The sequence below is a fragment of the Osmerus eperlanus genome, chromosome 5 (assembly GCF_963692335.1).
Source record: "Osmerus eperlanus chromosome 5, fOsmEpe2.1, whole genome shotgun sequence".
In the NCBI taxonomy this organism is placed as follows: domain Eukaryota; kingdom Metazoa; phylum Chordata; class Actinopteri; order Osmeriformes; family Osmeridae; genus Osmerus; species Osmerus eperlanus.
In genome coordinates, this window is record NC_085022.1 from 12,463,486 (window position 1) to 12,485,070 (window position 21,585).

General features: G+C 45.4%; 1 protein-coding gene across 5 annotated transcripts in view; it reads right to left on the reverse strand.

Annotated features, from left to right (window-relative positions):
- mef2aa (myocyte enhancer factor 2aa) overlaps window positions 1-21,585 on the reverse strand; it is a 53,422-nt gene that overhangs the window by 21,602 nt on the left and 10,235 nt on the right. For all 5 annotated transcript variants that reach the window (XM_062461659.1, XM_062461657.1, XM_062461660.1 and 2 more), the window contains exons 2-3: window positions 18,196-18,406; window positions 11,411-11,614 (exon numbers count right to left, since the gene is read on the reverse strand). In XM_062461659.1, the coding sequence (XP_062317643.1) occupies window positions 11,411-11,614; window positions 18,196-18,249 (258 nt within the window). In that variant the 5' untranslated portion in view covers window positions 18,250-18,406. The remainder of the gene's footprint in view (window positions 1-11,410; window positions 11,615-18,195; window positions 18,407-21,585) is intronic.

Here is a 21,585-nt window from a genome sequence, read left to right on the forward strand (position 1 = left end):
CTCTCTCTCTCTCTCTCTCTCTCTCACTTTCTCTTTCTTTGCCTTCACTCCCTTTCCCCCTCCCTCTCCTTTGCTCTCTCTCTAGGCCCACTGAGTGGATCATTAGCTGTCAGGGCCCTTGAAACCATACCCCCCGCCCCCAACTCCCATTCCTGCCTGCCTCTAAAATATTCATAAGGACAATTAGGAGTTCCGATAAGGCGAGCGCGGAGGGCCGGGGCTGGGCGGCAGAGAGGGCAGGATGTGCCAGCAGGACGTCTGTTCTGCAACACTCTATACCCAGACCTCAGACCTGCCCTCATCAATCTGAGGCATGCCAGCCCTCTTTCGCTGGGCAGGGGAGGGTGGCATGCTGCCAACTAACCCCTTAACCCCCCCCTCCCACCTCCTCCTCCCTCCAACTCTCCCTGCTCTGTCCTCGCCCCAGGGTGGAGGGAGGGGGGTGGGGGGGGGACACAAGGGCAAGCTCATTGTTGCACAGGGCGAGCTAACACAGAGAGACCGCTGTGCATGATTGCGGCGCCTTATTTCAGCGGTGGGGGACCACAAGGTCAGCAGAGAACATGGGGCTGGGCTTACGGTTGGGCCCTGAACATAACCACGGTCATTGTTCTACCCAGCCCAGGAGGTTGTTGTGGTCGCTCGTACATGGACAACGCTCCTTCATAACAGGCACAGGTTGGGCAAGCGCGCTGCTGTAGTGTGACCGGTTTTAACCAAATTAGGCCAGTTCATGTCTGACCTATTTTATGCATTTATGCAGTCTTTATGCCATGTGTCTGGTAAGGTGCTGAGATGTTCACAGTTGAGATACAAGACCACGGTCCAGAACAATTAATTACGGAGTAAAGTGGATTTCTACTTCAGCAGAAGCTTTTTCTAGTGTAGGTCTCACAATTAATTCATTTAATCATGTATTTGAGTGTTGAGATTTTTTTCCAATCCACAGTACCATTTAATTACCTAATTAGATTAGTTTTGCTGACTGGAGATCAACTTCAATGGCAAATTGAGAAGTGGGGAAGGTTGGTGGAATTGTAGTGACTTTTTAAAGTGAACTTACTGTGACAAATACAAACTTGTTTCAATGGATGTCATTTCAAGTTCTAAAACTCATACAGTACTTTCAGTGTTAATGAATGTGCATTTAATTTACAGGCAAACCTGCTGTTTATATGCATGAGCTGAAGTGACAGACGATGGCAAGATAATTCTGTCGAACGTGATGGTCCAAAACTGATAACGTCATTTTCTATTAAGTAAAAAAATAAAAGTGTATTATGTGTCATCTTTGTGAATGTGTTATCTGAACTATACGAAGCTGAGTGCAGTGCTCAAGCACTTGAGACTAGAGCATGTCTCATTAGTGTCACTGGAGACTAGTGTTTACAAGAGACTACCCCAACCTCACATCTTTGGTTGTTTATGTTGTTGTTTTTTCTCATCCTCTCCAAAGACAGTATTAAAAGGAAAAAAATATGTATTTGGTGAGGGAAGAATGGAACAAAAAGCCCTGACGTCAATGAAGCATGACAGTCAGAAAAACAGAATTTCTCCAAATCTCTGTAACCTGGTAACAAGCATTACACTCAAGAGTGCAGAGCCTTTGTCAGAGGACAGCGGATGGATGCAATGAACACACAAATAGGTCAAGGAGGCTACATCATCAGGTTTCGGATGTTCACTTGTACACACATAGCATCTTGTAGCACAGCCTACTATCAAAAGTAATTAAATGCATTTGCTACTGTCGTGGAAATTTTGGAATACAGTTATAATGTGTGTGTTTTATATATGAGGAATGTGTTTAAAGTTGATTAAGAAGAATCAACTCCATTTGGTAGAGATGCCATTTGCAGTTGATGACACCTGGGGGGGAAGAGACAGCTGGTCTGGAGACAATGTGGATTCAATTGTATTGTTAACTGATCAAGCTGCTCTGACCCTTCCTGTTACATTGGGTGGGGTTAATCAAATACTTGTTTGAAGTTGCCCACACAAAGGACAGTTGACCATTTGACTGGTGAGGCCACATTAAAGAACTGTGGGAACTTGATATGAAGTCAAACTGTCACTGAGCAGTGCTGACCAATCAACAGAGTTCAGAGGAATCATTTGATCTAAAGTTTATATAAGGCAGGGTTTTAGGGTTGTTCTGTATCACTCTGGCGAACGACCTGTGGCTAGCACCTCCTTCGTTAGACTGATCACAAAGTACTTTGTTAATTCATGATTTGTACAAGCAAAATAAATTTATTGTAACCGCCATCTCTTGACTATTCAAATCTACACAGTGCCGCTAGAATCTTTCCGTAACACTACTCTGTTTCTGATCACCAATGGAATATCTCACTGTTCTCTGTTGTGCACTAAACACTAACATGTGTTTCCATAGCAACGCAGCCAGCAGGAATAGGAATAAACTGTTCTGGTAAATTCTCATCTTGAATAAAACCATACAGGACAGGAATATAATGCTCTCTCAAAGATCCAAATTACTTGCTTTCAATGAAATCAAAAACTCCAAAGGGAAGTGCGACCCTTTTTGCAGTGAAAGCCCAGAGGAAAATGAGTCCTTGTCCTATAAAGAGGGGCACTTTAAAAACCAGCAGGAGACCAACACCATTAATACAGCTGCACTCACTGTGACAAATAAAGGTGTCTATACACTGTATTTACAGTACCGCACCTTGGCATATGGAACAGGTAATGGCACTGTTAAACTGAACAAAAGTGGCTTCCTCAGAAAAAGGACAAAAAAAACATACAATACACACAACAGTAAATGTACATTGAAAAAGTCAACTAGATATTATATGAAGTTATGTCAGTATCTGTTTTGTCAGTACCATAACAGGTTGTCTTGCATGGAAGTGAAACTATGTGTCGAGCATAATGTGTGTAATCGAGTTGAACTAGATAAACTCACTCCTCAGTATAAACACTGCCTACCTGTGCCATCGAAGACATCAGTAGCGTAACTGGTTGAAGTAGTGTTTATAGTGAATTAATAAGGAACAAGCCTTGTGGCTGAGCCAAACATCTGTGTCACTGTTTCAGACCTGTTTAGGACTGGACCCCTGTATTCACTCAAGCAGTAGCTCAGGGGTGTTTTGAGCTGTGGACAATACTGAAGTTCTAAAGTGGATGCCCTGTAGCCAATGGATGTTAATCAAATTGCAAAACCTACCAGTTACATACATTGGCAAAATTACCAACCGATGCCAAGCAGATTCACTTGGCAACAAATCCATAGAATACTAGAGGTAGAATCCCAGATAAAGTACCGTATTTCTTCGAATAAATGCCGCCCTCGAATAAACGCCGCCCTTGAATAAACGCCGCACCAAAAATGAACGTTGTGTAAGAAACGCCGCCCTCGAATAAACGCCGCACTAAAAAAATCTGAAAACGGTTATTTAATTGGTTAAATTCAACCCAAGTATTTATTACACATGTACATAACTTTCTGCACAGCTTTCTGTTTGAAAGCTAACGTGTATGAACGTTTAGGCATGCTGCTTCAGGTTTCTACACAATGTAGAACACTTGTATTTGAGACAGTTGTATTACCAACGCATACCTAATTGATAGCCAATGAGAAAGGGAGTTGCCGCACTCATAGACAAACAAAGAATAGACAAGGAGGTCAGCGGTAGTAGCCTAAATGAAACCTGCGTTTTTAGCTGCATGATTCATTTGTCACAATGCCAGCAACAAAGTTGTCTATGGCTGCACTGCAGCTACAATTCACGAAATCTCTCTAACTAATTAAACACCGCCCTCGAATAAACGCCGCCCTCGAATAAACGCTGCACCAAAAATGAACGTTATTTAATAAACGCTGCGGCGTTTATTCGAAGAAATACGGTATCAATATTAGAGATATATGAATATGACTGTTGTACCAGTCCTCATCTGAAACCTCTCTAAGGAAATTAACATTGGAATGAGGCATCATATGTTATGAAAATGAATGGAAAAATGAATGTCCCTCTAGTTAAGCTTAAGAGCCCAAAAGTACATATTTGTTTTGCTGCTGGAATATGAGAATTCTGATTGAAAAAGTACTTCTCATATATTAAAAGGCCCTCAAAAAACAACCTTTCAATAATATTATGTCAACAGCACTGACATTTGATTAACTTAAGAGAAATGTCTAATATCATGGCTGCTATAGCTACACACCAGCGAGAATGTGAGGAGGGCCTAGCTGGAGTATCAGGAGTACTGTCCGTGGGAGGATGTTGGAAATATCCAGCAGAGATCATCCTGAGAAGAGCTGGTCAAGGCATAGGGTTATGTGTAGCATACAGTATGGGAGAAAAAATAAAATGTAATAATTGTTCGGTTGGAATATTAATACAGAGGATTTCACTACATGGGTGTGTGAGAAAGAAGACCACAGTATATACAGTCCAGGAATCAGATGCTTTTCGAAGTCAAAGTAATTTGCGCAAAGTGACATACTATTCTTATGTAGAAAAGCCTTTAAAATGTCCTCTTGTTGCAATGGGATTTGTCTGAGGCGGCATATAAAGTCAGCATTGTAAAACACACATTTTAATCACTAGAAGTGGGCTTTTAGAATATCCCTCGCAGCCCCCTGAAACAGACGAGCCAATGTAGCTGACCGTGCCCACCCTTTAGCCATCTCAAATGTCAAACAAGGCTCCAGTGGATCGCAGAAGGATTCTGGCTGTTGGCCAACCCAAAGTCAAGTTGCTAAGTTAAGCACTCGCCAATTAAAATGTAATATTTTCTTCTGGGTTGTCATCTGTACATATCAAACATAAATTAGGCCCCTGACCCCTTTTAGACAGATCTTTCAAACTTGGTTAATTATCCAGAAATGGGGGAGTCAGTGACTAAGAGTGTGTGGTGCTATAAGTGGCATGGGTCATGAGTGATGCCAGTTCTAATACTGATCCAGCACTCACATGGGACACAGTCACCATCTAACAGTACAATCCCTGTTTATTACTGCTTATTAAAGGCAGGATAGGCAAGTATTGCAAACTTAGCAAATGACTGAATACTGCCAGGAGGCAGACAGACAAGTAGCCCTTCCAATCGCTGGTGCCGGTCCAAACTTACTGATTGGTCGTGTGTATTACAATCCTGTGACAACCGAAGCTATTGGATTGATTTCATTTAACTGTCAAACCTTTAGATGTATTGGTAGCTATCAGAATGTTAAGTTTGTTTCAGCAAATTGTGTCAAAAAGTGCTTTTCAACAACATTACCTACCCTGACTTTAAAGATGCTTTGGAAGTTGCAACCAAGAAGCCAGCACCAAATATCCTTAGTATTTGATACACCTTGAGGACAGACTCATCCAAACATCTTCAGCCACCATGGCAAGACGGCACAGGAGATGCAGGAAGGCCTAAGGGTGGTGACAGGTCTGCTCTTTACCAGCCCGAGCGTCATGTGACCGTCCCCGGTATCTTGGTATGTCACAGTTAGAGATAGACAACACTCAGTTCTCAATCTGTCTCTGATGCTCCACAGAACTCCTTTCTAAACACGCTCTGATGTCCAGGGCCCAGGGCTGACTTGATAAGCCTCAGCCATCAAGGTAGCTCTGCAATATTGGTGTGAGCCAACAAGGAGCTGCCTATACAAAATGAACTTGAAGCTAAGACAAATAACTAATGAATCAAGGAGGGCAAAGTTGAATGTACTTTACGGTACATCCTAATTTGCAAATGTTTGTGAAACTATTTACACTCAAATCGTTCGAGTGATTATACAGCCAATGCCTTTCACCTTCATTCACAATGAAAACCATTGCCCTACTCAGTCCATTTGTGCACAATAATTCAACAATTATTGGCTATTCCTGCTATTCACAGTGGCCCTCTGATCTCTGACCTACCTCTTACAACCAGAGAACACAGGGGTCTTTAGATTTCCCTTTCACAAATATCATATAATTACCCAGAAATGTACTCAGGAAATTGCCATAATTTGAATTGAACTTGTCAAATTATATTTGAAGGCCCTATCGTTTTAGTGAAAACAACTATATGATACAAATGTATTACTGTGGGCTCCAAGAAAAGGTTGGGGTCTTGATTCTCTCTCTCACTTTCTCTCATTTTTCTCCTCCCACTCTTTTCTCTGAACCCTTCTCTCTCTTTCTCATTCTCTGACCCACATCCCTCTCCCCCTCTTCCTCTGTTTTCCCCTCTCTCCTTCTCCCTCCCTCTCTCACTCCCTCAGAACATGCATATTCCTACCCATCTTTGGTAGCACTGCTGGGTGGAGGATAATTGATCAATCATGCTAATTGAAGAGTCTGGACGGCTAGCCCACCACAGCAGATGTGCCAATTTGCATTCATTAAGACTGAGATGGCTCTTAATCACTGTACAGTTTTTGATTGACAACTTAACACCCCCTGACTCTGAACCTGGAGTCACTGCCTGTCTCAGAGATATTTACATTTCAAATGCACAATACACTCTGATGATCCGACACAACATATAACGATCTATGTGGACTTTTTTACTTGCAATGTTGTTGTCCAGGCTATAAAGATGTATCATGTGTACAAGTAAGTCTAAGTCTATGTCCTGTCCAGTCAGTCATCCAACCTTTACATAAGTGATAATAACATGGTCTGTAATACGATGACCATACAAGCAAATTACTATCTATGAATGTTATTCAATGCATTGGCATTGTGCCTGCTCCAACCCTCTGATTAATATGTGTGTGGCTTCCTTTGATAGAAAAGTGTTTTTCAAATGGAACGTTCTAGAGGGAACAAGGAAACACAAACCCAGTAGGCCTGACATTAGGAAAGAGTCGATATTTGAATATCTTATTAGGTTACTGTCACAAAAAGTAAGTGGCATTTATGTTAATAGTTGATAATGATGATGGAATGATAATGATTCCTCAATAGAGACTGAGTACGGCTCTCACTGAATGGACTGTTTATCATTCAACTCTTTGCATGCAGTTTCAAAGGAAAATCCATTGTTTTCCTCACACCACAGGGTACAATGACTGCCTCTGTAGCGCACCAGGTAGATTCAACTGAATTTGACTATGACTGTTTAGGATTTGTTTACTCAAAGTGATAGACAAAATAACAGCCGTACAAAAGGTTAACTCTGCCCACTTTGTAGCTATCTGTAAACCTAGACTGGTATTTGAAAACGGCATTTTCAAATTAGATTAGAGACAAAAGTGTAGTCTCCCTCCCAGATTGAAACTATTACAGCTGTATAATATATCTTATTCAATTACATCCACATCCCCTATTATATGACATTACTTTTAATGTGCATCTCCAAGTCAAATTCATTTAAACGTAAACTTGATTATTCTGAGCATACCGTAATTGCGTTGGAAAACGCTCAAAAAGAAACGGAGACACAAGACTGTAATTAATTCCTGTGAAGTCTAAGATATCCTGAGCAGAAAGCGAGGAGCCTGTGCTCAGTAGGACGCCGCAAGGTTGCGGCCGGGGTGAAGGAAGATTTCATTACCCCCACCCTAGGAGAGGGAGGATGACGGCCGTCCCTTATTAGATCACTCTAATGACCCACGGCAACGTCTTCATTTGTGGCACAAGTGAAACTCAATAAGATAACAGTACTATTCAATAACAACGGTTGCAATTAGTGTACAGAAGTTGCACATCACCAGACACAAAGAAGGACGGAGGAAACACACATGGGAGTTTCAGCCGTTCCTCCTCCACTCAGCTCTCACCGCATGGCTCTGGAATGGCAACACTTGAGAGTTCCCCGCTACTGTATACAGCTCTCCTCAAATCCCAGTGCCATGTCTCCAGTAAGGTACAGTCGTTGTTTGTCATGTCACCTTTTGGGTACGCCTGCCTTGACCCCCTAGGAAAGCATGCAGTAGTCCACTTCTGCTGCTTGGTGACTAAAAGCTCTCCTTTCAAAGCGGGACTCAGAAAGGAAAGACACATATGGGGACAAGGACACTTAAAATCGGATGGAAAGTGGGCTCGATCCACAAAGGGAGATTTCACGCAACAGTTCACCTGTCGCCCGGAGTGTTGCCGATGTTGAGACCACACATACACAGGTCAACACTCAAACACACACACACATACAGTCCAAACGAATACACAGACACATACTTCTTTACTCAAACATACACACACACACACATATCCTGTACATTACACACCAATGCACAGGCACACACACAGGGAAAGCAATCTAAACCTACTGTTTGGGTCTTGAGTCTGGACTGTTAGCCAAGATTCAGCCAAAGTCCGTAGCCCTCTGCTAGTTTATCAGACTGTGCCCCAGGCATGCATCCATCTGTGCGAAACATGGCTGTGGCTCTACCACACTGCAAGGCCCAGCCTTTATCTACAGATGGTACTACCGAGCAGGAATGTGACCTTTGATTTGGCTCCTCGCATGGAATGGGAACGTATGCTGCCCAATGAAAACTGGGAACAGCTTCATTTGGTCTCTCTAGCGTGGCAGATGAGCACACGACTGTTTGTGTGGCAGTTATCTGATGAATGTAATTTATAGATTTAGATAATGTGTCCAGGCTAAGTGTCTCCATATGAGGCCAATTCAACCCGGAGTCCCAGAGAGAGAGAGAGGGACAGAGATGGGGAGATAAAGAGAAATGTAAATACAAAGTGCTAGACACAGTGAAAGACAGAAAGAGTGAGAGAGAGGGAGGGAGAGAGAGAGAGAGAGAGAGAGAGAGAGAGAGAGAGAGATAGATAGATAGATAGAGAGCGAGAGCGAGAGAGAGAGAGAGAGAGAGAGAGAGAGAGAGAGAGAGAGAGAGAGAGAGAGAGAGAGAGAGAGAGAGAGAAAGAAAGAAAGAAAGAAAGAAAGAAAAAAGAAAGAAAGAAAGAAGGAGAGAGACACCTTGGAGGATATTTTAACAAATCCCACAAATACACAATAAGAGAAGGTTTGTGAGAGAGATACCAAGAATACAAGTTCTGAACAAAAGTAAAGTAAAACAGAATTTAAGAATTTAAGAACATTTAACAGAATTGGGAAATGACTTTTAGCTGTTGCCACTGTCTTGTATTTCAATGGTTAAGATCCAGGAGCAACAAAGACCTTTATCAAGTCCTTCCCCCACAAATAAATTGAAATAAAAGAACATCCATTTCCTTTGTCTCTAACTGAGGAGCTTTTTCCTTGTCTCTGGTAACACTTCATAACAAGATTCCGCCAACAAACCATGATGGCATACAGTACACCACAGACAATGAGCTATTTCGGATGGCTCTGAACCGAGTTCTTCCGCTGCTCTTTCTGGGCCTGTGAATGGTGGCATGTGTGGCCATGTCAGGAGAGGGAGCCTGGAGCCTGGCTGCTTACTTCTGCTCTGGTTCTTCACTTCTGAACCCCGGACACATAGCTGCCAGGGCTGGGGGTGAGGGGGTGGGTGGGGTGAGGAGTTGCGCGCATATCTACGCAGATTCTGGCCGAGTGAGCAGGGACAACGCTACATTGTTCCCCCTTCCGTGCAGCAAGACAGCCTCCTTGGCTTGTGAGTGGCTACATGGGAAACAAAACAGATCGCCACCCTGCATGCAGGGGGTTTCAGCCGGCGACGGAGCACCAGAACCACGGCCCAGAGATAAACCCTGCGTACCCTGCACGTCTGTTCCAGCACACTGCTGACACTCACATACGGAACACGTACAGCGCATAATCTGGAGGGGGGGAAAAAACACACAGGCCGACCCACGCAGGCTGCGAGGTAGAACCGTAAAGAGAGAGAGAATTTTTTAAAAGGAAAACGTCCCTCGATGAGTTCTCTTTTGTCTATGGAAATCTGCAGTTTTTTTTCTAGTTAGCTCCTGGTTAAGACCGGAAGGGTTAGAACTCAGGGCAAAACCAAACATGGGGTCACCGTTACATAAGTGAGAAGTGCGTCTATGTATTTTTTATGTAGGTAAGACCCAACTCGGCTCGGGTGGGGGGTGGGGGGGGTGAGTGGGGCGGGGGGGGGGGGGGGGGGCCTTATGGAGGCTGCCACGGGGGCTGTTGGATGCCAGAGTTCTGTTTGCAGCTCTACCGAGCAGGTAATTCACAAGCAGCGGCAACATGAATAAAAGATAACACAGTGACACAGCTGACTCTCTTATGCATCCCTTTGATTCCTCCTTTTGCTCAAGTGAAAGCGTTTGAAGAACCTGGATTCTTGGAATTTGTCTGCCACCCTCTCAGACCCCTCGGACCAAATGTCTCTCGGTCGCGGGCAGAAATAATAAAAAAGGTATGTTGGCGTGGAAGGGCGCCAACGAAAACACGAGCGTATTATGACGCAGCAATGCAGAAACCTGGGAAAGGTCTGCCCCCCGTCTAATAAAAACACCTCCGTCTAACTTGAAACACAAGAGCAAGTCTGTGTCCACTTTAAATATTGGCTTTAAAAGCAAATAAGTGACTTTTATTGTTATTATCCTGATTTCTCGACTTGGCATAAATGTGTTTGCTTTTCATTTAGTCAAGAGTGAAGACACTGGCTTCAGACAGCATGCTCTGAATAGGTCGAGAAACCACAAGTACGTCAGAGGGAGATGACTTGGACCGCGAAGGATCCACATTCAGTCCCGTTTTCTTTTCATTGATGGTCTTGGCCGACAGGTCTGTTCAACTGGCATAATAAATGCCTTATTCTCCTGTGTGAGTGTTTGAGCATGTATTAGAACATAGTCTAGCTGGGACTAAGTGCTTCCGGAGTTTCACAACACCTAGAGCATACAAAATGTCCTGCTCTAGCAATGTGATTGTTTTGCAGGGTGCCTGCCTTTCAGCCATGGTACACTAACACCAGGGCTAGTCCGTGCAGGTATAGTATCTGGAGGAAACAGAGGGAGCCATGGACTTCAGACAAACCCAGCGGTGCAAGGCTGAGCAACAACACATTTTCCTTGTCGGTTGCTGGACCAAACAGCAGCTGAACTTATCAGGGACTGCAGACCCCCTGAGCCCTATCTCTACAGCCTAAAAGGAAGCTGTTACTTCAGTACTGTCATTCCTCCGGTTGTAATGTCTAATAACTATGCCTCCCCTGTGCCTCGTGGGCATAACCAGTATACTGCAAAAGTATACAGTAACAGTTCACAAGTTCCTCATTCCTCGTCAGTGCATGTTGAGTCACATCATGTGTTAACTGTTGATATTACACCTAATTGTATAGCTTTAAAAAAAAAATTGTAAGCTTTTCACAAGGTTCTTACAAAATCTTGTAAGCGGGCCTGTACCCTGAAAAGCAAGCCCCCTTACTGTCAGTGTATGAAGAGTCACATCATATGTTACCTGTGGAAATCACATCTAAACATATCAGTGTTTCGTTCAAAGTGTTCAGCCTGTGTGCAGGACTGTATCCTGAAGACTACACAGTAGGAAAGGAGAGGCGACTCACCTCCACAATGTCTGAGTTGGTTCTGCTCTCGTGGGGCTCGTTGTACTCTGTGTACTTGAGCAGGACTTTATCCATGTCCGTGCTGGCGTACTGGAACAGTTTGTTGGAGCTGTTGAAGATGATGAGGGCTATCTCACAGTCACAGAGAACGCTCAGCTCATAGGCCTTCTTCATCAGACCAAACTTCCTCTTTGTGAACGTTACCTGGGAAACACAAACACACACACAGAGAGAGAGAGAGAGAGAGAGAGAGAGAGAGAGAGAGAGAGAGAGAACATCATGAATACAGACATGCTTTACTTACTGTAGCAGTCTTTGAACTAGTATTACACAAACATGTGTACCAGGCAGTGACTAAACTAGATTGGGAAGAATGTTAAATTGAGTGTGGTGATCCAGTTGGTGGGATTGCCACAGATTGGTTTGTTAATGTTGTAAAGTTTGATGACAAAAAAGCCCTGTTTGCCCATCTCCAGTATCTATCAATCATACACTGACACTTGCTTGTTCTGTTCGTCCTTTAGAAAAACTCCACAGAGCATGTGACTCAGTAGTGCGGTTTAGCCGACCAGAGGTCAGACTGTGTCGAGGTAGAGACAGGTCAGGGAGCTGAGTCAGAGCATCTGCAAACAAGAGTGATCCATATATATTAGCCTCTGGCTCCATGTTCCCTACGTACAGCACATACATGCAGACAGGGTGACGGAGAAAGGGCGGCCCCTGTGTGGCTCTACCCGTAACATGAGTCCACGGCTGGGACTGCAGGTCGTACATCACGCCGGAGGTAACCCGACCCTCTCTGTAGAGCGTGTCCTGCAGTGCTGTCTCTGTGCCTCATGCACTTGTCATTATGTTACACCACTTTACCGCAGTACCATCTTGTCCTCTATTGCCCTACAAACTCATTCATTTAGGAATCTAGGAAGGCACGTGTGTTACACAAAGTGGGGTTTGAGAATACTGATTTTGATGGAGCCTTGCTACTAGAATGTACCGTGTGTTTGATGTGAACCGCATGAATGTGTACTATCTTCCGCCAATTTCAGTGACCTGCTATGGGGGAGCTGAGCAGATGAGCTGGCTTTGTTCAACTTTAATTGGTCACAGCTTGCAGTTAGCTTCATTTAAAATTGCATAATGCAGCCTAATCCTGTGAACTGTATTGAGTCTCTGTATCCAGTCAGCCAGTGAGGTCACTCCAACTGTGAAAAATGAATTTCCAAGTCCCACACTACAGCTAATTACACAGGTCTATTAATTCTCCTCTAGACACACAGAGCTTCCCACGTCAAGCATTCAGGTGTCTGCTATGACATACCAAATACCAAAACTGACTATTTATTGCATATATCGTAATTCATGAGTAACTAAGTCATAGCAGTGTTTTTATACAGAGTTAACCACCCTTTGATACTGTAGATGCACACAAGTGAGATCCTTCATTTGTTTGCACTTCGCATACTAATTTAGTAATTTTATTGATCCCGTCAGTATTTTAAAAAAATGGCAGCATTTTGCGATGGAAGACTCGTGTGTGTCCAGTCCTGTGGTAAATTTGTCCATGCTTCTTGCAGGATTTGCAATACCAAATCTTTTGACTTTTGATGCAACACAGTTTCAAATATGTTGAGGCTGAAAATTTGAGGTGGCCACTGGGATTTTTCTGCACAATACAGGAAGTAAAAAGAGTAAGTGAATTCAATGAGCAGTGAAGTGAAACATAAGCAGAATGACTTGAGATTGCAGAAGAAACCAGCCTCTTCCGTCTGACAATGTCACTGCACATCCACATGTGACATCCACAGTTCCCAAAACAATTGGTTGGTGCTTACAGGGTAACTGATTATTACCTACTATTACTATCTCATTGCAGCCATGTAAAGTGAAAATCAAGAGGATTCTTTTGTCCTGCTATGCGCATCTGCTATGCTCATTTAAACAGTTCTACAGAATATTCTATGTAAAAATGAATTAAGTGTACTTGAATAAAGTTACAGTAAATTATACTTTTTCGCCCTTTGATAAGGTCACCATGATAACCTATACAAAGACACACAGAACAGTACAGTAACTGCATTACTCTCACCTGATTGTGTCATCTGAAAACCCTGACCTTTTCACAGTCTCTTGCTGTAAGAAGTTACTAATTATGTTCTGACACCAACTTCTACGTACTTGTCTAACTGTTACTTGTCTTAGCTTTCTCAATTCATCAGTAGGGAATAGGAATGGACTTGTGTACAACTGTGTGTGCACAAGCCCATGTGTGTGAGTGCGTGTGTGTGTGCCCTCTAACAATGACCAGGACAGACCTGTCACTCATACGGTATATCAGTGTCCTTCCTCGGGGGAACAAAGAAGTCAACATGACAAACACAGACATCTGATAGTAAAGCTGCATGTAGCCAAGACGTTACTTGGAGGTGATGCCCGAGTCACTGACACCTACACCAGGGCTGAGGAGCTGACTACTTTATGAAAGCTCCATGTCATGATCTCCACAGCAGACAGGGCTGTGTGGGGTAGAGAGGACGAGAGCCCAGGCACCAGCTGGCAGAGTGACCCAGGCCCCCTGGCTGGAGTCTGGGCTGGGCTGGAGCGGGGGGGGGGGGGCTGGGAGACAGGCCACGGCCTCTACTGCTGTCTGCCTGGATCAGCTCTCCCTGGAAGGATGGAGTGCCCCTGGACCCCCATGTGGACCACTGTAGGACCCACAGGCTTGGCCCAGCAGCTGGGATTGACTTGAACTGCACTGGGTCCCTACTGATAAGTCCTATACGCTTTGAGCTCATTTGTTCGTGTATGTCAAGCTTTCCTAGAAATAGTAAAAACTTAGATAAGATACTACATTAAATATATCCAAAATAATTTGGAGACACACAAATGAACAGAAAAAGATGAATCACATAGCCAATTCACGTAATAATCTGCTTTTCGATGACAAACTATAAATAGGCCTCCACAGTTACAGATAATCACTGTGACCTCTCGCTAATGTCACACGACAGGAAAACTGTGTGTTTACCACCGGTTTCTCTCCCCCCCCCCCTCCCCTATCTATCAACAAGGTCTTTACCTGTTAAAGAATCATGACAATTTCAGCAAGGGGAGAGTGGGATGAGAAATAGAGGGATGTACAGTCTTGCTCCCTGGTGGGAGACAGATAGAGACATAGATGAAGAGAGAGAGAGAGAGAGAGAGAGAGAGAGAGAGAGAGAGAGAGAGAGAGAGAGAGAGAGAGAGAGAGAGAGAGAGAGAGAGAGAGAGAGAGAAGAGAGAGAGAGAGAGCTCTGTGCCCACGAGCGTGTTACGTACCCTGGCTCCATCCAAAGTGAACCACAGCAAGGGCAGGCAACCCTCCACCCAGCCGCAGAATCATCAAACTTTTAATGACTTGGGCAATTACCCCCGGTGTGCCTGCCTAATGGCATCCAGAGGACGTCGTTAGGCACGAGGAGCTACGCCCCACGCTCGCTAGGCCCTGAGTAGCTAGCCCCCCCATACCCACACTGCCTAATCAGGCCACTCTGTACCTTCACGAGTACGGGGCATTCACGGGGCGCAAACCGTCACGGCACCGTCAGAACGCACCACAGAGCCGCTTTCTGTCTGAAAGCCTCAGACATTTGGGGGCAGGGACGTGGCCAAGACCAACTCTACCATGAGAAACAGCCTGTGATCTGATGCCTGTCACACTGTGCCAAATTATTTTCATGAGGCAGGTGTGTGTTGGGGGGGTTATTGTAGGCATGAGTCAATTCTTTCATTAGGTGAGGGGATGGATGTGGTCGCTGGTGGGGCTGGGGCTGGAGTTGAGGTTGGGGCTGAGGCTGGAGTTGAGGCTGGGGCTGGAGTTGAGGCTGGGGCTGGATCCTTCATGTTTCATACCGGGCTCATAGCAGGCTCAAGTGTTGCTTTGGGAGAAATATATAAATGACATATGTGTCAAACCAGACAATGTTGTCCTGTCTTTGAATGACCACAGCACATTGGCAGAGGTGTTGAGAGGAAAGAGATGTACACTATGATAAAAGGGAAACCGAAAGAAATATGAAACAATTTGCACACTTTAAACACTGCAATGGTGTCTGGGCTCCTGCCCAGAATCTTGAAGCTAATCCATTTGTTGTGATAGATAGTGCAATTATAGACCTCCGGCCCATGCCATACTCTGTGCCATAAATCCTGAAAGGTCAACAGCCCATCCAGAGCACTCCCAGTGATGATGCTATAAGCCCCCACTGTCCCCACGCTACCTCCTGTACTACCACGCTATTTAATTAGCCCACTTAAGGCCCTCTTTCGATTCAACACTATGAATACGGATTGCTCACGGCAAAGCCAGGCTGATAAAGATTCTAATTGTCTTCCTACAATGGCGCCCACATGCTAATGGCCATTCCCCCTAGGTTAGAGGCACACCCCAGAGAGATGAGACCGTGCTTTGTGGTTCACGGAAGGAGGCTACACACACATACGCACATGCGCGCGGGCGCACACACACACATTCTCCACGCCGAAGCTTTATTTTAGAAGCCCTCACAGCAGTGTACAAACAGTGGCCTATTCTCATTTGGCGGTAGTGTGCTGAGCCAGCTAAAGCCTCATAATGGCGACGCCTGGGTTCCACTGATAACCATTCCCTGTGATGAGAGAGCGTGACATTTCCAATCTGATGGACGGAGAACACGAGAGACGCTTTCTTTTTAAACAGGGTCTTTGTCTCCATGGCTCCATTTCTCGATAAAACAATCCTGCTTCTCTACACCCTTAGGCTACAGTCGGGCATAGATTTCAAAGGTTAGCAGTTTGCCAATCAAGCCCTCCAAGACAACCTGACTTGATGTTACTTCCTGTCTGCCTCTCAAAGATGTCACAGGTCAGTGAACACGATGCAGATAGTAACTATCTCTCTCTCTCGTTACTCTCCTACAGCAGCCCTCCTCCCTTCTTGTCCCCCTGCCCTCCTATTTGTATCCCACCCACTGCCAGGTGTTATGCTGATAATTGGCCCGTCGTGTGGATTTTTGTTTCTCACTTGGCTGAACTGCTAGCCACAGAGTAACTGTCAGAGACAGGGGGGGGGGGTAGCTGAGGGCGAGGGGCAGGAGGTCTCATGTTATCACCCTCCGGAGGGTGAGCACAACCTCAATTAGCTTTCTGTGTGCACGGCAGAAAAAGTTGTTTCTACTTCACGAAAGGTGCAAATGATATTTTTTGAGAGGGTGTGAATATGATCAATCCTTTAGGTTCTCCCGAAAAGCTCAGGTATTTCTTTGAAACTGATTTTTCAGTGATGGAATGTGGGGGGGAAAATCGAGATCTCGCGAGGTAAACGGTAGCCAGTGAACATTGCGTCGCGCATCATTAATGGTTAAAGATGTCATCTTAAAAGTTGTGTCTTCTAAAATCTATGGAGGTGATGGTAAAGGGCTCTGTCACAAAGACACTGCATTTATATGAAAAAGCTCATGTTTTTTAACCAAGTGTTCGAAATATATACCGTCCAGTACAGTACATCGCATTCTCCCATTGCATCTCAGGAGGCTGTACAGGAAAGGCTCCTGTGGAGTAGCGTAGTGTACTGCACCGGTGTTTAGGAGTTTATATTTAGAGAGAGCAGACAGGGTGAGCTGTAGGCCGCTCTCTCTCTCTGCGGCCAGCCTGGGCAGCGGCAGGGCAGACTGAGGGGAGAGAGAAGGGAGAGCTGTGTGCTCCTGACCCACCCTGCTAATGAGATGGTGCTGTGGTGTGGGGCTGCGCTGCCTGCTCTTAATTACTACCGAGCAGCTGCAACCGCACAGAGCTGGCCTGGGGCTGGGCTAGGGGCTGGGGGCTGGAGCAAGGGGCCCCGCTAGGCCTGTAGACAGACCCAGCGGTGGGGAGCGGCCGCAAGCAGCCCCGCTGATGCCCGCTCGCCCCCACGCTCCCTCCCACGCCAGGAGGCCCTCGACGCTCCGCACTTCAGCCTAGCCTGCTCCTGCCTCCTCATCAACTTCTCAGGCTGAAATTGCAGGGTGGCGATGGGGTAAATAATGCCTGACAGGACAGTATGGCTGCACTGATGAAAATGTGTCACGCACACTGTTCCTCTGGTGAGGACTTCAGACGAGGATTGTTTATCTCGATCCTTACGGTCCATGTATGAACAAGGCTGCCTACATTTTTATCTCAGTCATGACTCCATCCAGAGGGGATATCTAATCACAAAAACACTTTTTTTTTTTACACAATTCCATTCCAATTCCATTCCAATTCCACACAATTCCATTCTACAGAAAAGCGCATGTATCCACTCTAAGATGAAGGATTATAACCTGTACTCCACATCGACTAGTACAAAATGACCAGTACACAGCACACAATAATATTATTTATGAATACATGTTTTTGCTATCATTTGTTTGTATTTTTACTCCATACAAAGAATCAATCTTGGTGTAAATAATGTTTTAACTAAGCCTGTTCATCCAAGCTTTCATCAGGAAGTACTTTCTGAGAGGGCTGGGTGATGTTTATCCATTAGAAATAATGAGTTTTTTTTTTTTACTGAACTGATAGTCCTCATGGCAGCCATTCACTCTGGCACAACAGTGTTACCTCAAACTGAATGGCTATGGCAACATAAGAACTGGGCTTCTAGTGAGAGGGTGCTTGAGTTGGCTTGTCACAGCTGGGCCGGGCTGAGAGAGAGCGTAGACTCACTTAGACTGATGGGAGTGCTTGTGTGTCCCCAAGGGAGCATGTGGAGAATGTTTGTGCTGAGGTGATCCCATGACACTGACCTGTCTGTTCCTCTCATCCATGATCCTGGTTATCTGGATCTTCTTCCGTCCCATGGCTGCGTCCTTTCTGCTCTCTCTGACACCTCGGGAATATCAGAAAAACAACAAAGCTGGTCTCCCTTCGCTCTCCTAGTACATTGTACAGCGCTCTCTCTCTCTTTTCTCTCTTCTCTCAACGTCCGCAACGTCAACGTCGTGACCACACCGCAGTCTGCAAAGGAAGAGACAGAGCGAGAGAGAGAAGGGAAAAGAGAGACGCAGCACAGTTAAAAACACAACACAGAGATGCGTCCTCAAGCACACCCAGCACATGTGTGGGTGTGTGTGGGGGGGGGGGGCTGGTCGCACTCTATGTTCCATTTCCTGACACGGCTAGCAAGAACACAAGGGCGATGTGGTGACTCCTTATGTGGTGACTCTCCACCTGCGCATCTACTACATTAGAAACACTGACACAAACCCTGACATCCGTAGCTAACCACAAACGAAGGGTCTTTGATGCAGGCTTAGTAATTCATGGTTGTTCTCCGCAAGGGATAAGAAGCGTTGTTCAAACCAAAAGGTGGCCGAGTTACAAGGAAGCGGCGAATTGTTTTACAAGCCTGTGGAGGCCGAGCAAGCTTTCTTCCACCTGGTCTGACCCGATGCCACTGCCAGCTTTGCTGCTAAGATGATTAGAAGAGCACGATCTCAGGTCGACATAAGGTAAAGTCCTCAGAGGTGGAAGGAAAGGTTACGTCCACGTGAGGAACACTGCAACCTGGCATCACAGTCATACCCCCGCAGACTCCCCTGGAGGCCTCTGCCCCTGCCCCTGCCCTGTCACTGCTCATCTGCTCGGAAGAGCTATTGCCCTCTCCCTGAAGGAACATCCATCACTGACACACGGACACAAATATACAAGTAAATAGAAAATGTCTATTCACTACTTTTCTCCTCAGAGCACGAACTCCGGTTAAGGTTAACCTCTCGGTGTTCACTGCAGGCCTATACATACAGTCAGCATCCTTGACAACGGTTTATAATAGGCCTACAGTATGAGATAAAGGTGCCTACGCACAGAAGAGAAATGAGAAAATGGACAGTTCCATTGGCAAGCAGTCATTTGTGGGTTAGAGACACTGGTATTACAGTGTCTGGCTGTCTGAATGTAACATACACTGTAGGCAAACTTGACTGCATTCGGCTAAGCCAACCCATGCACGGTAGGAAAGTAACCACACTAACCCCCACGGAGAATTTCCCTTAAACCACATCATAACACCCTGATGAAAATGAGAACGTTGTCTCTCATTCACCATTTCCAAATACTCATACTGACACTTTTTTCTTTACTTGCGAGTATGAGTATGTTTGTCAGTCTGGAAAACAGTTGTCTGGTTTTAGCACTGGGCTGCACAAGTCAATAAATCACACATATCACAGTGCTCTGTGTAAATAGAGGAAGGAGCTGTCAAAACGGTCTAAGACACGGTCTTCTCCAGAAGCGTAATTCCCCATGTCGTGGCATTTCTGTTACAGAAATATGAAATGACAAGCTGAGGTCCCTCAGACTCCAGGTGTGCCTGTTAGAATTAGTAACAGACTTGAAAGGAAGTTGAGCAAAATCGGTTTCCTTTATCTGCTACCTTTGCTGACCTCAATCCAGTCTGGTCTTTTGTTGAATTTAGACAATACTCTCAAGTTCTCTGGATCAACAATAGCTACATTAGAACTATTGATATTGTATTATTCATCTATAAAGTCACATGGAGATTGTAAGCAAGATGCAAACTGCCAACACAACTGTCTGACAAGGATTATGAATAAGGACATTGTCTAGACTGGATTAGAAGTCGGACTGTGTTGACAGGGATGTGTCACTGCTCTTGAACGCAGCATTCAGGGTTCAGTGATGGAGAGGTAAAGGACATCTACATCTCCAGAGCTCCATGTTTCCTCCTAATCTTCTTGGGTGACAGAGTTGGGTAGATGGGAGTCTAAACCCCCCTCTGGATTGCTGCAGCACATGGGCCCTGGGAACCAGGCCAGCAGGGCAAGAAGCAAGGCCAACAACAAGGCCAACAGCAGGGGAGCACGGTAACCCAAACGAGAGTAGGTTCTTGGTGAACCAAGTTATATCAACACTCATCTCTCTCTCGTTTGTTGGTTTGAGTTCTTGTGACGGAGGTTTCAGCAAGCATTGACCTATTGTTTAATCATGCTAATTACATTAGGCTTTTTTGTTTGCTCTGTGGGCTTGGAACAAACGGATATGGTGATCTCACTACTGATGCGCTGTGAACACCCACCTCTGTGTATGTGAGGGGATTTGTATTTCTTTCTTTTCTATGACCTGAGGACCATCTGAATATACCGAATGACGTCTCTTTAATGTAGCCAAGCATTAAGAGAATACCCTCCACGATCCAGCAGTGTCCTTTTCAGAGGACCTTGATACAGTACACCTGGTCCACTTTGTCTTTGATTAAAACCAGTCCAGCACTTCTGAAAGGTGCTTACAAAACATTTGTACCGCAAGGATCAATACATGGGGAATATGTCTCTATAAGAGAGACCACATCAGCATGACAGGAAAATCAATACTACATGTCCGATAGAAAGAGCAGATGCAACCATGCCTCTGACAGAAGCCTTGGTCACAGTCTAAGTGATTCACTGTGTAGAATCCACTTTTTAAAAAATCTTACAAAAGAGAGTGATTTTTGACTGAATCTATGTGTGAGTCATGTCCAGAGAGGGGAGTCCAGAGGTGCAGGCTCTCTCTCTCTTTCCCTCTCTGTGCTTCCTCCTCCTCTTCTTCCTCCTCCTCCGCCTCCTTCTTCTGCCCTCTGGGAGACAGCTCTGGGCGGCTTGGTGTCGGGGTCGGCCCTTTCACACTCAATAAAACATGCTTAACTCCCACTGTAATTACTGAACACCGCACATCCTCCTCCCCTCGGCTTGTAAGCCTGGGTAAGCTGTGCACGTACGCACACCGCCGTGTAGCATGACTGATCCTTACATTCCCATCTGTTGTCCCACACCACATATTACCCGTCAGATTGGCTTGATGCAACTTCTTTGAGGCCGGAGCTTCCCGTAGAACGGTATAGCATGTTACTGACGTACATTGCTTTGAGGGCTCACCATGAAGTACAGTGGGGAAGTTTTCTCCACTCCCACAAGGCTTTGCTGGTGGTGGACAGCAGCCAAAGTCCTCAGCGTAGCCAAGACAGTATAGCTTCCTGCGTCCTACCACAGGGCCGTGGGCAGACAAGACTCAACTTCCTGTGCCTCCGCTTCCTGTTATTCCAGCCCCTTGTAAATGACCCGGGCAGGGGAGTCAGAGGGAGGACGGGAGGAGAGGGAGGTAAGGGGGTGAGGGGGGCACGGGCGCCTCTGGGACCT